Here is a 13,940-nt window from a genome sequence, read left to right on the forward strand (position 1 = left end):
TATGCATGTTATATAAGTGGTGATATGTACATATTCACAAACCTTCGCATGAAATATGTTACGTAATCAGAATATGTACTGATGTTGTTGTTTACTTGTTGTCCATTTAAGCATGGTTTCTTTTGATTTTAATAACATTTTGATAAAAAGAAAACAATTATAAACATTCACAATATTCACATTTTTTTCAGTGTTAATGTAAAAAATATTACAGTTGTCACAAAATCTTATACGAAATCTAAAAAATTATCGAAATTTTACTGAAATATGAACACAATAAACAGAATATGGGTTCCAAAGAAGATCTCGAGTATTTAGTGAAGGCCAAATCTGTGTATGAGATCTGCAGTATTTTAACAAGGCAAAGTTTGTAAATGAGATCTCGAGTATATTGACAAGATCTTGAATATTTTGCCAAGGCCAAATCTGTGTATGAGATCTCAAGTATATTAATAAGGCAAAGTTTGTAAATGAGATCTCGAGTATATTGACAAGATCTTGAATATTTTGCCAAGGCCAAATCTGTGAATGAGATCTCAAGTATATTAATAAGGCAATGTTTGTGCATGAGATCTCAAGTATATTAACAAGGCAAAGTTTGTGTATGAAATCTCAAGTATATTTATAAGGCAAGGTTTGTGCATGAGATCTCAAGTATATTAACAAGGCAAAGTTTGTGTATGAGATCTCGAGTATATTGACAAGCCAAAGTTTGTGTATGAAATCTCAAGTATATTAATAAGGCAACGTTTGTGCATGAGATCTCAAGTATATTAACAAGGCAAAGTTTGTGTATGGGACGTGGGGCATCTGAAGGCAAGGTTTGTGCATATGAACATTTGCCACCTAGACTGGTTCCCTTCTTATCCCGTGGTGTTGTTACCTCCCCAGGTCTCGACGCGCCGAAAGGTAATCGTAGTGAGATGTAGGCGTGTAGTCACCAGCAAATCTGATTGGTAATGGCCGAGTCCACCTTCCTCTGACGCTGCGCACTATGCACCAAACTATACAACGCTCTTCCACAAAGCAAATTTTACACTTTTTGTCAGAGATGCCCTTGTAGTATTCAGAATACAGGAACCTGTAGAATTCTTGTGTTTGGGAGACTGGTATTTGTTTTGGCTTGTTCCTGTGGGGGTTCCGGATTAGGATTGGTGCCAAGAAACTTTGCTGGTGGTAAGAGGCACCAAATGAATCTAGTGGTCAGGTTGGGTTATTTGTGTGTCATTGTACCACAGTGGCATGGATCGTTGCTCATAATATCGATCACTTGATTGTCTGGTTCAGACATGATCATTCACAGGCCGCCCATCAGATAGCTGGAATAATGCTGAGGATGGAATTAAACAACAAACAAACAAACAAACAGACAGACAAAGTAGGATTGTTACTTTAGCTGATTTTGCTGTACAGCTGACTCTTGTTTAGCAACTTTTTACTGGAATGTCACAAAAGCAACTACAATGTACTATCAATTAGGGAGTTCCAAAGTTTCCGTTACCAAAACATGCGATGTGATTGTGTTAATGCACCAGCCAGGTCCACACTAAGATATACAGCTTAGTCATGCCACATGCTGATTTATAGGACAACAATTAATTGGTTCATAAATACATGTTGTATGCAATATTTGGCAAACCATGTTCAAGAGGATTGTGTGGTTGTGTGAATAAGCTGATCACTTGCATTCAGTGAGAGGCGATCCGTCATTGGATTGTTTATACAGTTTCCTGTATCGCTAAATGTTCACGTTATCCATGAAAGGTAACCTAGGAGACACAGACAATGTATCTACCGGGTAGTAACCAAGAGTTTAAATGATAATTGTTATTAGGCTTCAAACATCTAAGACTTGCATCACTTTGGGCTTTCCCTCCACATCAAGCTCACACACCGTGATATAACTGGCGTTAAACCCAACTCACTCACTCACTATCAGGCTGATACAAAGTAAAGCACCAGACCAGAACCAAACAAAAGTGTTGATCCTGTTTCCTTCCAACTCTGTTATGCAAGAGTCAACAGTATTGTTGATGCCCCCAAAGACATAGGATAAATATCAGATTAAAAAAGTGGCTATCAAATTAAAGATCGACAACCAAGTTGAAGTGACTGGTTCTTTGTATGTCGCCTCCTTGTATTCGATGTCCCCCCCAGATCTTGAGAACATGTACTGATTGAACCATGCTTGAATGTTTGTGATCAAGAAGTTATCGCTTAGTGGAAGAGCGTGTTGCCAGTTTTGTGTATATATGATCTTGGTTCCAATTTCTGAAAGAAGCAAAACAGTGCAATTTGATCTATCAGAACTTCACTTGCTTCCCATTCACTGATTTTTTTGGTCATTTTTGACATCCATGTCAATCTCAGCACAGAGGTAGTTTACAGCATAACCAATTCACTTGCATTAGCTCTCATTCACCCTCATTCACTGAGTGCAGAACAGATTGGATTTATTTTTTGACAGTTGGCGAATTTAATCATGCTAAGGGCTAAGGTCTCTCAACTCCCTGACAGGTGACTGTAAGCTTTCAGATTTGCTGTTTGACTGCAGGGAATACGGTGTTTTTCCTGAATGCTCCCTACCCTGTTTAGCTGTTTAGCATCTCTCCATACACAGCTAGCAATACCTATATGTATATAACACTGTCATGCGATATATTGGTTGAGAATACCAATTTTGATTTTGTTTGCTCCAGGATAATCTTGTAAATTGAAATTTATGTAAGAGCATGCCTTTATAGTCTCCTGTTTGTTTTGTTTCTCAATATCCTGTAAGCACTGGCCTCTGTGTTTTGATGGATTATTCACAGTATCCTAAAGCACTGGTATTTTTGTTTGGATTGTGATGTGAGTTATAATGTTTAAATGGTTGTACTCTTGTGTTGTTGTACTAATGCATGCTGCCTTCTTTACTAAGATGAGGACTAACCAGTATGTTTGTGTTCATCAGCTTGCAATAGAATGTTAACAGTAGAATTAGATGTGATAGATGTAGAGTTTGAGACTATCTTTGTTAGTTTTTGTGTTCTCCCAGTACCTCCATCATGCTTGTCATGAGGGGCCACACAATGGGATGAGGTGGTCCCACTGACTACTGAGTATGTGGGGATTCCGGGGCAAAGTCTTCCCCTTTATTGCTGCTTGTGGTAAGATGAATTGAACCAGGATTGGCAGGTTACAGTATGTGGGGATTCCGGGGCAAAGTGTTCCCCTTTATTGCTGCTTGTGGTAAGATGAATTGAACCAGGATTGGCAGGTTACAGTATGTGGGGATTCCGGGGCAAAGTGTTCCCCTTTATCGCTGCTTGTGGTAAGATGAATTGAACCAGGATTGGCAGGATACAGTATGTGGGGATTCCGGGGCAAAGTGTTCCCCTTTATCGCTGCTTGTGGTAAGATGAATTGAACCAGGATTGGCAGGTTACAGTATGTGGGGATTGCGGGGCAAAGTGTTCCCCTTTATCGCTGCTTGTGGTAAGATGAATTGAACCAGGATTGGCAGGTTACAGTATGTGGGGATTCCGGGGCAAAGTGTTCCCCTGTATTGCTGCTTGTGGTAAGATGAATTGAACCAGGATTGGCAGGTTACAGTATGTGGGGATTCCAGGGCAAAGTGTTCCCCTGTATTGCTGCTTGTGGTAAGATGAATTGAACCAGGATTGGCAGGTTACAGTAGGTGGGGATTCCAAGGCAAAGTGTTCCTCTGTAAGCTATAGGAAAGATCATAGATTACAGTATTGGTTCATTGTGTGTCACCGTACCCTGATAACACATCATAAGAGTGAATCAGTCTTGAGTGACCATTGTTGTACTTTGGGGGAAATTAAACCCAGGTGTTTGGCGTTGACTGTGTGTTGATGCTATCAACCACTGGTTAGTCAGATGGAGACGCAGTTATTTATAGGCTGCCGTGATTACGTCTTCATATCATGGGAGATAGTGGTGTCAACAGTCCAACTTGTTACTGTTTATTTTCAGCTTTCTCTCTGTACAGCCAGGCATACACATTATGGTCTGCCAAACATCAAACAAACTGAAAATCTTTGATAGGAAATAAAGAAGCATGATAAATGTTATAGATGAACTATGTTAATGTGGCTCTGTATTTAGGCCACACCAGTTTTATTATAGAGATAAATCGGCTATACATGCCCCTTAATCCTTCGACCCCGCCCCACCAACCTCTCCATGAGAAAAACAACATGCATCTGGCCAAGTGCAGTTTAGATACTTGCATGTGCATGTGTAAAATTTTGCATGTCAAATATTCATTCAAAAAAAATGTCATTGCACCTGTGTATATGGATCTCAATATATATACCTCATGTATGCTAGAAAAACAATCTCTTCTTGTCTTAGATACCAAAGCAAATAGGACAAAGTCTACAATGGGACGTCATTGTTCAGATGATTGTATGATAACAGAAGCATGACAACCTTTTTGTAAGAAGCGCACTGAGCTTCTAATTTGGGCTGGGTCTAACAGTAAACTGAATTGATTGAAGGCCTAGGCTGTAAAGGGAGGTAACTGTGTGCTATATTTGATCGCATTGTATTCAGGTATTAGTATTTTTTAATATATTTTTTTAAATGGAAATAAAAACGAAACGTGCGGCAGACTTTATGATGATGTGGGCTGTGCCTGAGAAGCATGACTTTTATTTTTTTAGCCTCACCAACCATGTCACTAGCTTTATTCTTTACACTCACAGTTTTCTTCTGCCACGTAATGAAGCAAGGATAAAATGGTCACTTGATCTTAGAATCGTGGTGGTGAGGATGCTGTCAGGAGTGGTGCCAGTGATGCTGCAAAAAAAATGTTGTTATTGTAATAGAAATGAAGGATACTTTATGAATTATCCTGGTTGACATCCGTACACTATAGTTGTTCCTCGTCTGACTTCTTATAGTTGTAATGTTTGATTTTGGTAATTGGAATTAATAAATGACATTGCTCCTCTCGTAATAGCAATTTATAATAATAATTGACATTAACTGTTTCTTTTTTCAGGGAATCGCCCATTAACAATGTGCCTTAAGTCTGAGGGCAGTGTCAAACCCAGCATTGGTATCAAACGATCCGTAACTTCCGTTGACAGATCCACCAGGGACCGCTTATTCAGTGACCAAGAACCAAAAAGTCCTGACTCTGTTTTATATGAAGAACACCTATGATGAAGAACACCTATAATATTCACTAACGACTAGATGTTTACAGCATTAAAATCTGTCCAATGTTAGGCCACACTTTTATGATTTTATGTTTCACGAATATATTCCTTCTCTGTCACCCAAGGTCGGTCGAAATAAAAATAAAAATAGATTTCAATTATTTATTTAATGAAAATCATTCTGCTGTTGAGTTGCAGCTGGCTTCTTGAATCACGGATAGTGATGTAGACATGGAATTTATGTATAACATTTATATTATATAAAAGGGTCTATATTAGTAGCAGGAGACATAAGAAAAATAAATATTTTTATGTTTGATTTATTTCTTAGACCAGCTGCTTTTCAGTATGGGCAGCAGGCCGTGAAACAAAAAATAAAAAATGTGTGGCCTAAAGGAAATATGTCTTGAGTGTTTCCAAAGATAGACTTGTCTCCCTTTCAGCACTGTGCATGGTGTTGATGCTTGCATGTTATTGGTGCTGATATAGGATTAGGCTGAACTATAGGGTATGTTGTGTAAGATGAATAGGTTATGGTAATGAATGATATTTCTGTTTCCACTCTCCGAGTTCACTTCTCGTGATTCTAACAGCTTTCAGTTATGTTTACTGAAAATTACATAACTTACTGAATCTCTATTTGAATGTGTATAACTGTTATTTGACTGACTGATGTTAGGTGCAAAATATTATGGACATATTTCTTGTCATACTTGTGAGTCAGGAATAGAAATTATAAGTTAAGAACAACTGGGGTTTTGGACTCTCATCCTTGTGCTGGCTGCCCTGGTGTAGCATCATACCCCGATGACAGATCAAGACTCACACACGTCAAATGTCTGTCCGATTTGAGAACATGAAGAGGTATGGCTTGAGCAATGGTAGTTCATGGATGGCTCGCTCATCCTTGTGCTGGCTGCCCTGGTGTAGCATCATAACCCTCATGACAGATCAAGACTCACACACGTCAGATGTCTGTCCGATTTGAGAACTTGAAGAGGTATGGCTTGAGCAATGGTAGTTCATGGATGGCTCGCTCATCCTTGTGCTGGCTGCCCTGGTGTAGCATCATACCCCTGATGACAGATCAAGACTCCCCCCACATGTCAATGCCCCAGGTGGGGAAGATAAGGAGCAGTGGTTGGATCAGGGCACAGTACTTCACATGTTCTCCTGCATCCTGCTGCTCCGTCAGCATCATACCTTGACAGTCCTAGGTGTAGTCAGGTGTGTTCATTTGCTGTGATTTTTCCAATAATATCTAACCCCAGTTCAGTTTACTTATCCTGGATATTTATTGTGTTAACCATGAACGATGGCTGTTGTAAGCTTGATGACCTCGCGTATAAAGCAAACGAACAACTCATAAACATTCATGTATACCTTTAGGTACTTAACTGGACTCGTCCTGCTACCTATGATGTATTATGGTACACTTTTTTGAGACATAGGTTGTTAAATAATCACTAGTGTTGTTAAATGTGAATAGCAAGGGTGCCATGAGGATACTGATGGGGTATACTGCTGAGCATAAAGCTACTTAATTTAAAACTATCGTAAGATGCATCAAATGTTTGCTGTACAGGAGTAACATTAAATATCCATAAGTATTTCTTTACATCAATTTGAATATACTTACCGAATATCATACATTTTAAGACACCATTAAAATTTACTGAGTAAATATGATTGGGAAAACTGATCCGAGACATTTTTGTTGACAAAGCCGAAAAAATAAAGACTAAACACCCAAATTATACTGATTATTGCCTTGTGTCACCCCCATCAGGACCCTCTAGCATGCTAACAAGTATATTGTTACGTTCAGTACAGGATCAAGTGTCCACAAGTGAGGCTTTATGTTGCTAACAGTTTGCCTTGATTGTCATCAGAAATACATATCAGATACTCAGTGTTCTAGCACGAGAACACGTATCATAGGGCGTGAATCGAACATGCGCACAGCTATTTCCATAACCCGTGTATGCAGTCATGTCCGTGCAACATGCATTGCTCATTACTTGTGTATTGTCTTTATATTGTCCAAAGTGCAATCACAACTGTGTCATACGTGCAAGTCATATTTCAGCCATACAGAAAGTACCTGTTTATGTTATACATGTTCCACCAGTCACCTGTGCAAGTTGGTTTGGTTTGTTGTTTAACGCTGCACTCAGCAATATTTCAGCTCTATGACGGTGTTCTGTAAATAATAGAGTCTGGACCAGACAGTCCAGTGATTAATATCATGGGCATTGATCCACGCAATTGGGATCGATGACATGCATCAACCAAGTCAGCGAGTCTGACTACCCGATGCCGTTAGTATGTGAAGACGTTACCCACCAGGGAGTTGGCTCACTGCTCCACGACAGTGCTGGTCCTGCTAACTGCAGGTGGGTGGTTGGGTAGCCTCGTGGGTGAAGCGTTCGCTTGTCACGCCAATAGTTCTGGTTCTATCTCCACAGGGGTAAAATGTGTGGAGCCATTTCTGGTGTCCCCTGTCTTAATATTAGTAAAATTGGTGTAAAATTGGTGTAAAATCCTACTCACTCACTATCTGTAGGCAGATTATGTGTTAAGAGACCCTCTCTCAGACTATGACTATGGACGATTCGGTTCATCACCTTTTCATCCATTTAGAACTTGTTGAAACCCTGAGATAATCAAGGTTAGTTCTAAATAATGTAGTTCGCTCGTCACTCCGAGGACACAGGTTCGATTCCTGACCTGGGTACAATGTGTGAAGCCCATTTCTGGTGTCTCCCGCCATGATATTGCTGAAATATCAGCGTAAAGCCATACTCACTCACTCACCCCCCAAATAATGTAATAGACGCATGAACATTCAATAAAAAGATACACCTAAAATACACCTGAAGCTTGAGCCTGGGAACAGTTGAAGATTGTAATATTACTTGATATACTATATATTATGCTGTTTGTTGATGCCATGATGCAGTGTGACGCTTTAATGTAGCTGCTGTGATGTGGATGAATGTTTGTTTGTATACACTGTACTGTCAGTCAATCTTCCAGATAAACTGTCTACCTGGGGATCACATGGTTAAACAGTTTCACTGGGAGAACATTCATACCAGCTTTTTCTGTCCAGTCACATAAGGCCTACATTTAGAAAACGCTTTGAGAACCTTCAGAATTTGGCAATGGTTTACAGTAAGAAAATGTTCTGTCTGAACAATCGTTATGATATGGCTGAAATGCTGCCGATGTGACGTTAAATCTTAACTCACTCACTCTGTCTGGACTTGGTAAGTTCTTTATGTTCACATAAAATTTGCAATTAAACAATAACTTGTAAAATATTGTTTGGTTGTCTAACTATCCTTTCTCGTTGTCTCACTCCATCCATCAGAGGCATAGAAGAAACGATTTTTGCATGCCCGTGACAAAACTGTTAAACATTGTCAGCTTTGTGAAGTGGTATCCATATTGGTATCCATATTGGTATCCATTATTGATGTCCAGACAGTTGCTGTAAATAGTCCTGATCGTCCATGATGACCGCTATGTAGATATGTAAGTAGACCTCAAGGCTCGTCCCGATCACGTGGTGAAGATGATGATGGGGAGGCTTCAGTTTATCATTCCTTCTGCCATAGGTTGATAATTAATTAAGAATGTAATTAAATTGATTTGTTTATATTTATGTCTAGCTGTAAAATTTGAAGTCATGGGATGTTTTTGCCTTTGTATTGAGACAGGATATTTCAGAATTATTTAGAGTTATGTTGAGGTAATCGGTTGTGAAGTACAATCAGGGAGGTGTGATGATGTAGGAATACAGTGTTTGGGTTTGATTTTCAGTTTGTATGATCCAATGTTCTGTTTGGTTCTGAATCAGAACTTCTGATTGTAGACTACTGTTCCAGAATCAGGTTTGTTATGATCAGCCATCTAATCACAAGATGATCAACATGAGGAGATTTTCACGAAAAAATCTGTAGGAATATTTGTGTTTCAAAGTCAGGACATATCATTAGTCAAACTGAGACTGGTGAAGTATTTTGACCTCTCTGCGAGCCTTCATTGTGAATATGACAGGAATATAGTATTGAGATGACTACTTTTCAAAATTTACAAAGTACATCAAAGATGTCTGCCTTGGCAGTTTTCCTGTGGTTAGTGTATGTTATGTACTTGCTTTGTTGACCAGGGCCCACTTGCACAAAGCGATCTTAGTGCTAAGATGATCGTAACTCCCATACTTTAACATAGGCTTACAATAGTCGTAGAGCTAAGATCGTTGTGCAAGTGGGCCCTGGAGCTGGAAGTATCAGGTTCCACAACAACAGAAGGAATTTATCAGAATTGGAAGGTTTACAAAGATTCCATACACAATCTTGTTTTCGTTTAGCCACAATACTTTCCACACTGCTTGCACACATTTATCAAATAATTGAAATTTTCCTCATCTTTACATCAATTTACTTGGGTAGGGGGGAAAAAAATAATAGAAAGGATATTTTTCTATTTCAATCAAAATGTTGAATTCTTTGGCTAGTGAGCAGTGTTAGTTAAGTCTGTTGTGGCAGTTTATCATATTTAAGAACAGTTGTTTTGTGGTAAACACTTAAGTTTAATTTTGTGATTTTGTGGAATAATTGAACGTTTTTCTTTCAATATTCTAGGCTTGGTGCAATCTGTTAGCTAGTTTGTTTATTTGAAAAGCCTCGTATATCGATGTATAGACACCAGGATCATCACACCAGCTCCTGGTGTACTACCGGGTATGTACATTTGTGTATCATGTTCTTCCACAGTTGTCTGCTTCCCAGACTTAACGACATGTTATACATACGATATCTGTATAGTAATATATTTTAGAGCAAACTTTAGTTGATTTGTTCTGTCTAGCATCATTCCTTTATTCAACTATGTTTTACTTTTCAGAAATACTTTCAGCATTATTTTGTTTGCACTAATCTTGTATTACCATATTCAAATTATTATATTTGTATAAACTTTGTTCACATTTGTCCATAAGGTGTGTGGGACTTTTTGTAATAAAGTCTTTGTCATTTTATGAAAAATAATTTGTCATCAGTAATGCTTTATAATCCCTCGAAACTGTTGCACTCCAAATCTCCAGTTCAAGTATCTGTATGTAAATATTGATCTTCACATCTTTAGCTTTAGTTTCTACTTAAGAATTTGTTATGGGAAATTGACTGTGCACCAACCCGTACAACATTTTGTTTTATTTTATTTTTTTCTTCACATTTTGACCTATCTGGAATAAGAGAAATCTTTCAATGTGTATAAAGATCTATGTAAATATTTCATATTTTTTAGATATTTGATGGACAAATAGGGACTTGAGGAACCATTCTTTTTTTGTCTTATTGCTGATGTGAGTATTTCCGAACTCTTTGATACATGTAACTTTAAAGGGCAAATCGGGTAGCACAGTGGTTGCTGTGGTTGCACATCATGCCTAGAACATGAGTTTGATTCCCATGTGGTTACATTGTGTCAAGTACATTAAGGGTGTCTCTGACATTTGCCAACTGTAGTATGATAGGAAAACGTCAAAGGTACAATTAAAATAGGCTATCTAACCATTTGTAAAACTTAAAACACTTTTGAATACACCAAAAATTAGGTTATGAAATTAATTCAAATTCGTATGAAACGACACATAACGACATAGTTAAAATTTATCATCAGTCATTTTCCTAACTATGTCGTTATTTTGTGGTTACTTTGAGATAAGGGACAGGATATAGATTTGGGGTATGTAGCATGAAGTTTCCACTGGCTTTTGTGGGGCGGTCGGGTAGCCTAGTGGTTAAAGCGGTCGCTCATCACGCCGAAGACCCAGGTTCGATTCCCAACATGGGTACAATGTGTGAAGCCCATTTCTGGTGTCCCCCGCCTTGATATTGCTGGAATAATGCTAAAAGTGGCGTAAAACCATACTCACTCACTCACAGGCTTTGGTCTATCACTAAAATGTTAATAGTAAGACAGATATTTATCACTGGGCCATATCTGTTCAAGGGCCCGCCTTTCCACAACTATTGACAAAATTTAGATGAGACACTGAAACCTAAAATTTTGAAATGTCTCCAGCCAAAGTTTTATAAAATGTGCATGAAACAAATAATTGATGTTTGGACTCTTGCTATGTAATATGACTGGAAGGGTATAGGCCTACATAGTTTTCTGTTCAGGGGAATTGTTCAAAGTTTCTATGCACATCTGCGGTATAATGGGTCATTCATCAGAATTATCTATCAAGACATAAGATAGTTGTATGCTATTTTTACACTTATACAATGTCTTTCAAGTTGTTGTCACATATCATTAGGTTTAGACCGCCAAGGTCAAGAAAGAGAACTCTAATTTTCTTATCTGTGGTTATCTCCCTTGAATAGTTTGTAGACACTTTGAAGATATGATCCCAGCCTGGACCATCTCAGATTGTACAAATATCCTAACTGTGCCACAGCCTGTTTCAATTTGTGATTTGCTCTCCATGGTGCCTCATTGATGCAAGAAAGTTTATTTTGAGTTAGCTGTTGTTCAGTGTCCATCCCACCTACCGGTAATACTCTTTCTATATTTTCAAATATTACAGTTGAATTTCAGCATGTAAATATTTCAATAGTTTAAAATAGAACTTGAAATACCAATCTGCTGTATCAGTGTTAGAGAGCTCCTTGACCATGGTAGACGAGAGGACAGTATTCCATAAACAGGTAGCCAGTGTAAGATTTGCAGGGAGGCTCAATGTTTAACACTGTCTTTATTAAAATGTACATCATTACATGGAGATTTGTTTAACAAGCTGAAAGTTACTCCGGCAGTTCAAGGAAGATTTTATTTAATGCAAAATATATATATGACTGATGTATATCTGATGTGTAATTGTATATTCACTTGTGGACTTTGTGAAAAATGTTATTTTCATCTTTATTTCATGTACTTATAGAAATTGAGCATTGCCATTTCTAATCCCTTTTTGCCTAAAGGAGCATCCACTTGATTTGTATAGGGGAGGGGATGGGTATGGGTTTTTTAGAACAAAAATCGATTTCTTTATCCCCCCAGCTATATCCAACAATCTAGTCATTTTCACTAATAACACAAATTGTTTGACGTTTGGATATTATCCACAATTCATTTTTTTCACCATTTTCAACAAACTATTCATTTTGGGCATATGTCTGAACAAACTAATTGTTGAATAAGCTCCTCTCCTTCTCCTCCCCCCCCCCAAGATCAAATGGACTCTCCCATTAGAAATTTCTATTTTTTACTGTTAGGGACAGAATTGGAGATAATATGTATCATGAATGCCTGTATGAATTGCTTGGATGTACAGAGATGCTGGGGATATGAGTAGTCCACTGCTTGTTACATTCAGCTGCGGTAGGAATCCCACATTGTGGAAGCTAGTCCAGTACAAAAGAATTGACTTGAAATATTACTCTGATAGTTATATGCATACAGTTATATAACAGTGTGTAGACATTTTTCAACTACTAACCCACATGGGTACAATGTGTGAAGCTTGTTTCTGATGTCTCCAGCCGTGACATTGCTGGAATATTGCTAAAAGCGGCAAAAAACCATACTCACTCACTCACTATTTGACTGGAGGTTATTGATTGTTTTTAGTGCACATTTCAGATTTGAATTGATATGACAAAATATATTCCTAGTTTCTTTTCTTTTTTATAAATAATTGAGTTGGGACTTCTATGAAATATGACAATATCCCCTTCTTCCAACATGGTCCATTCTTTTGTGTGTCTTCAAGAAGCTGACTTCTTCCTCCTAAAAGCTTATTAATGTAGTGAAACAATTCTTGTGAGAAGCCACACTATTTGGAACATAGTGTAAGATCAGGTTTGATAATGTTTCGATAGAAAGTGAGATACTCTTGAGAGACTACTGGAAATTCTGAGCAGCCAAATTTGAGATTATTCACTTTGCCAATCTGTTGTTATATTTTTATTCCAGACCATTGTTAATTGGATGAAACATTGTACATTGTGTGTGCAGGTATTGCATATTCCTCAACCACATTATTGTTAAACTGTTTTAGATCATGCAAGAACATTAAAGAGGTGTTGTTTTTGTCAAGAGGTGCTTTTTCGTCTGTTGTTAGCTGTCAGTCAAGTGGGACAGGCATTTGTACTGAGCCCTCCAACTCCTGCTTCATAATGTTATAAGAAGCTACCCCGATCACAACAACTGTAACAAAGCAGTCAGTAATCCATGTTATTGTTTGTTTGTTTTTTGTTTAACGCAGCACTCAGCAATATTCCAGCTATATGACAGCAGTCTGTAAATAATCGAGTCTGGTTCAGACAATCCAGTGATTGACATCATAAGTATCAATCCATGCAATTGGGATACAATGACATGCATCAACCAAGTCAGCGAGCCTGACCACCCGATCCTGTTAGCTGCCTCTTACCACAAGCATAATTGCCTTTTACGGCAAGCATGGGTTGGTGAAGACCTATTCTACCCTGAGTATCATCCATGTGAACTTGTTAAAGGATTTGATTAAGATATTTTTCTGTTTATTTACAATAAATGTGATGTTCATGATGAAGTAACATATTGCTGATTTGGTTGATGAACGCCTAAAAAAAGAAATTCATAGGTAAGAAATGATGAAAGACATTAGCATTAACCTTGCAAGCGACATGAAATGTGCTACCAAATTAATAATGTCATTGTTGGAATCGTCAAAACACATCAACCACAAAATGCACAACCCAGAAG

At 38.0% G+C, this 13,940-nt stretch overlaps 1 protein-coding gene across 8 annotated transcripts in view; it reads left to right on the forward strand.

Annotated features, from left to right (window-relative positions):
* Window positions 1–5,779, forward strand: part of LOC139443983 (pleckstrin homology domain-containing family D member 1-like) — a 71,887-nt gene extending 66,108 nt beyond the window's left edge. Inside the window, exons 14-15 of one of the 8 annotated variants that reach the window (XM_071224877.1) lie at window positions 892–909; window positions 5,015–5,779. In XM_071224877.1, coding sequence (XP_071080978.1) covers window positions 892–909; window positions 5,015–5,178 — 182 coding nt within the window. In that variant the 3' untranslated portion in view covers window positions 5,179–5,779. Of the gene's footprint in view, window positions 1–891; window positions 957–5,014 lie in introns of all 8 variants that reach the window. The other 7 variants (XM_071224879.1, XM_071224881.1, XM_071224882.1 and 4 more) reach the window with 7 other exon arrangements.
* Window positions 5,780–13,940: the final 8,161 nt, after the last annotated feature.

This window comes from Haliotis cracherodii, unplaced genomic scaffold, assembly GCF_022045235.1.
Source record: "Haliotis cracherodii isolate W230 unplaced genomic scaffold, xgHalCrac1.p SCAF_5, whole genome shotgun sequence".
NCBI lineage: Eukaryota > Metazoa > Mollusca > Gastropoda > Lepetellida > Haliotidae > Haliotis > Haliotis cracherodii.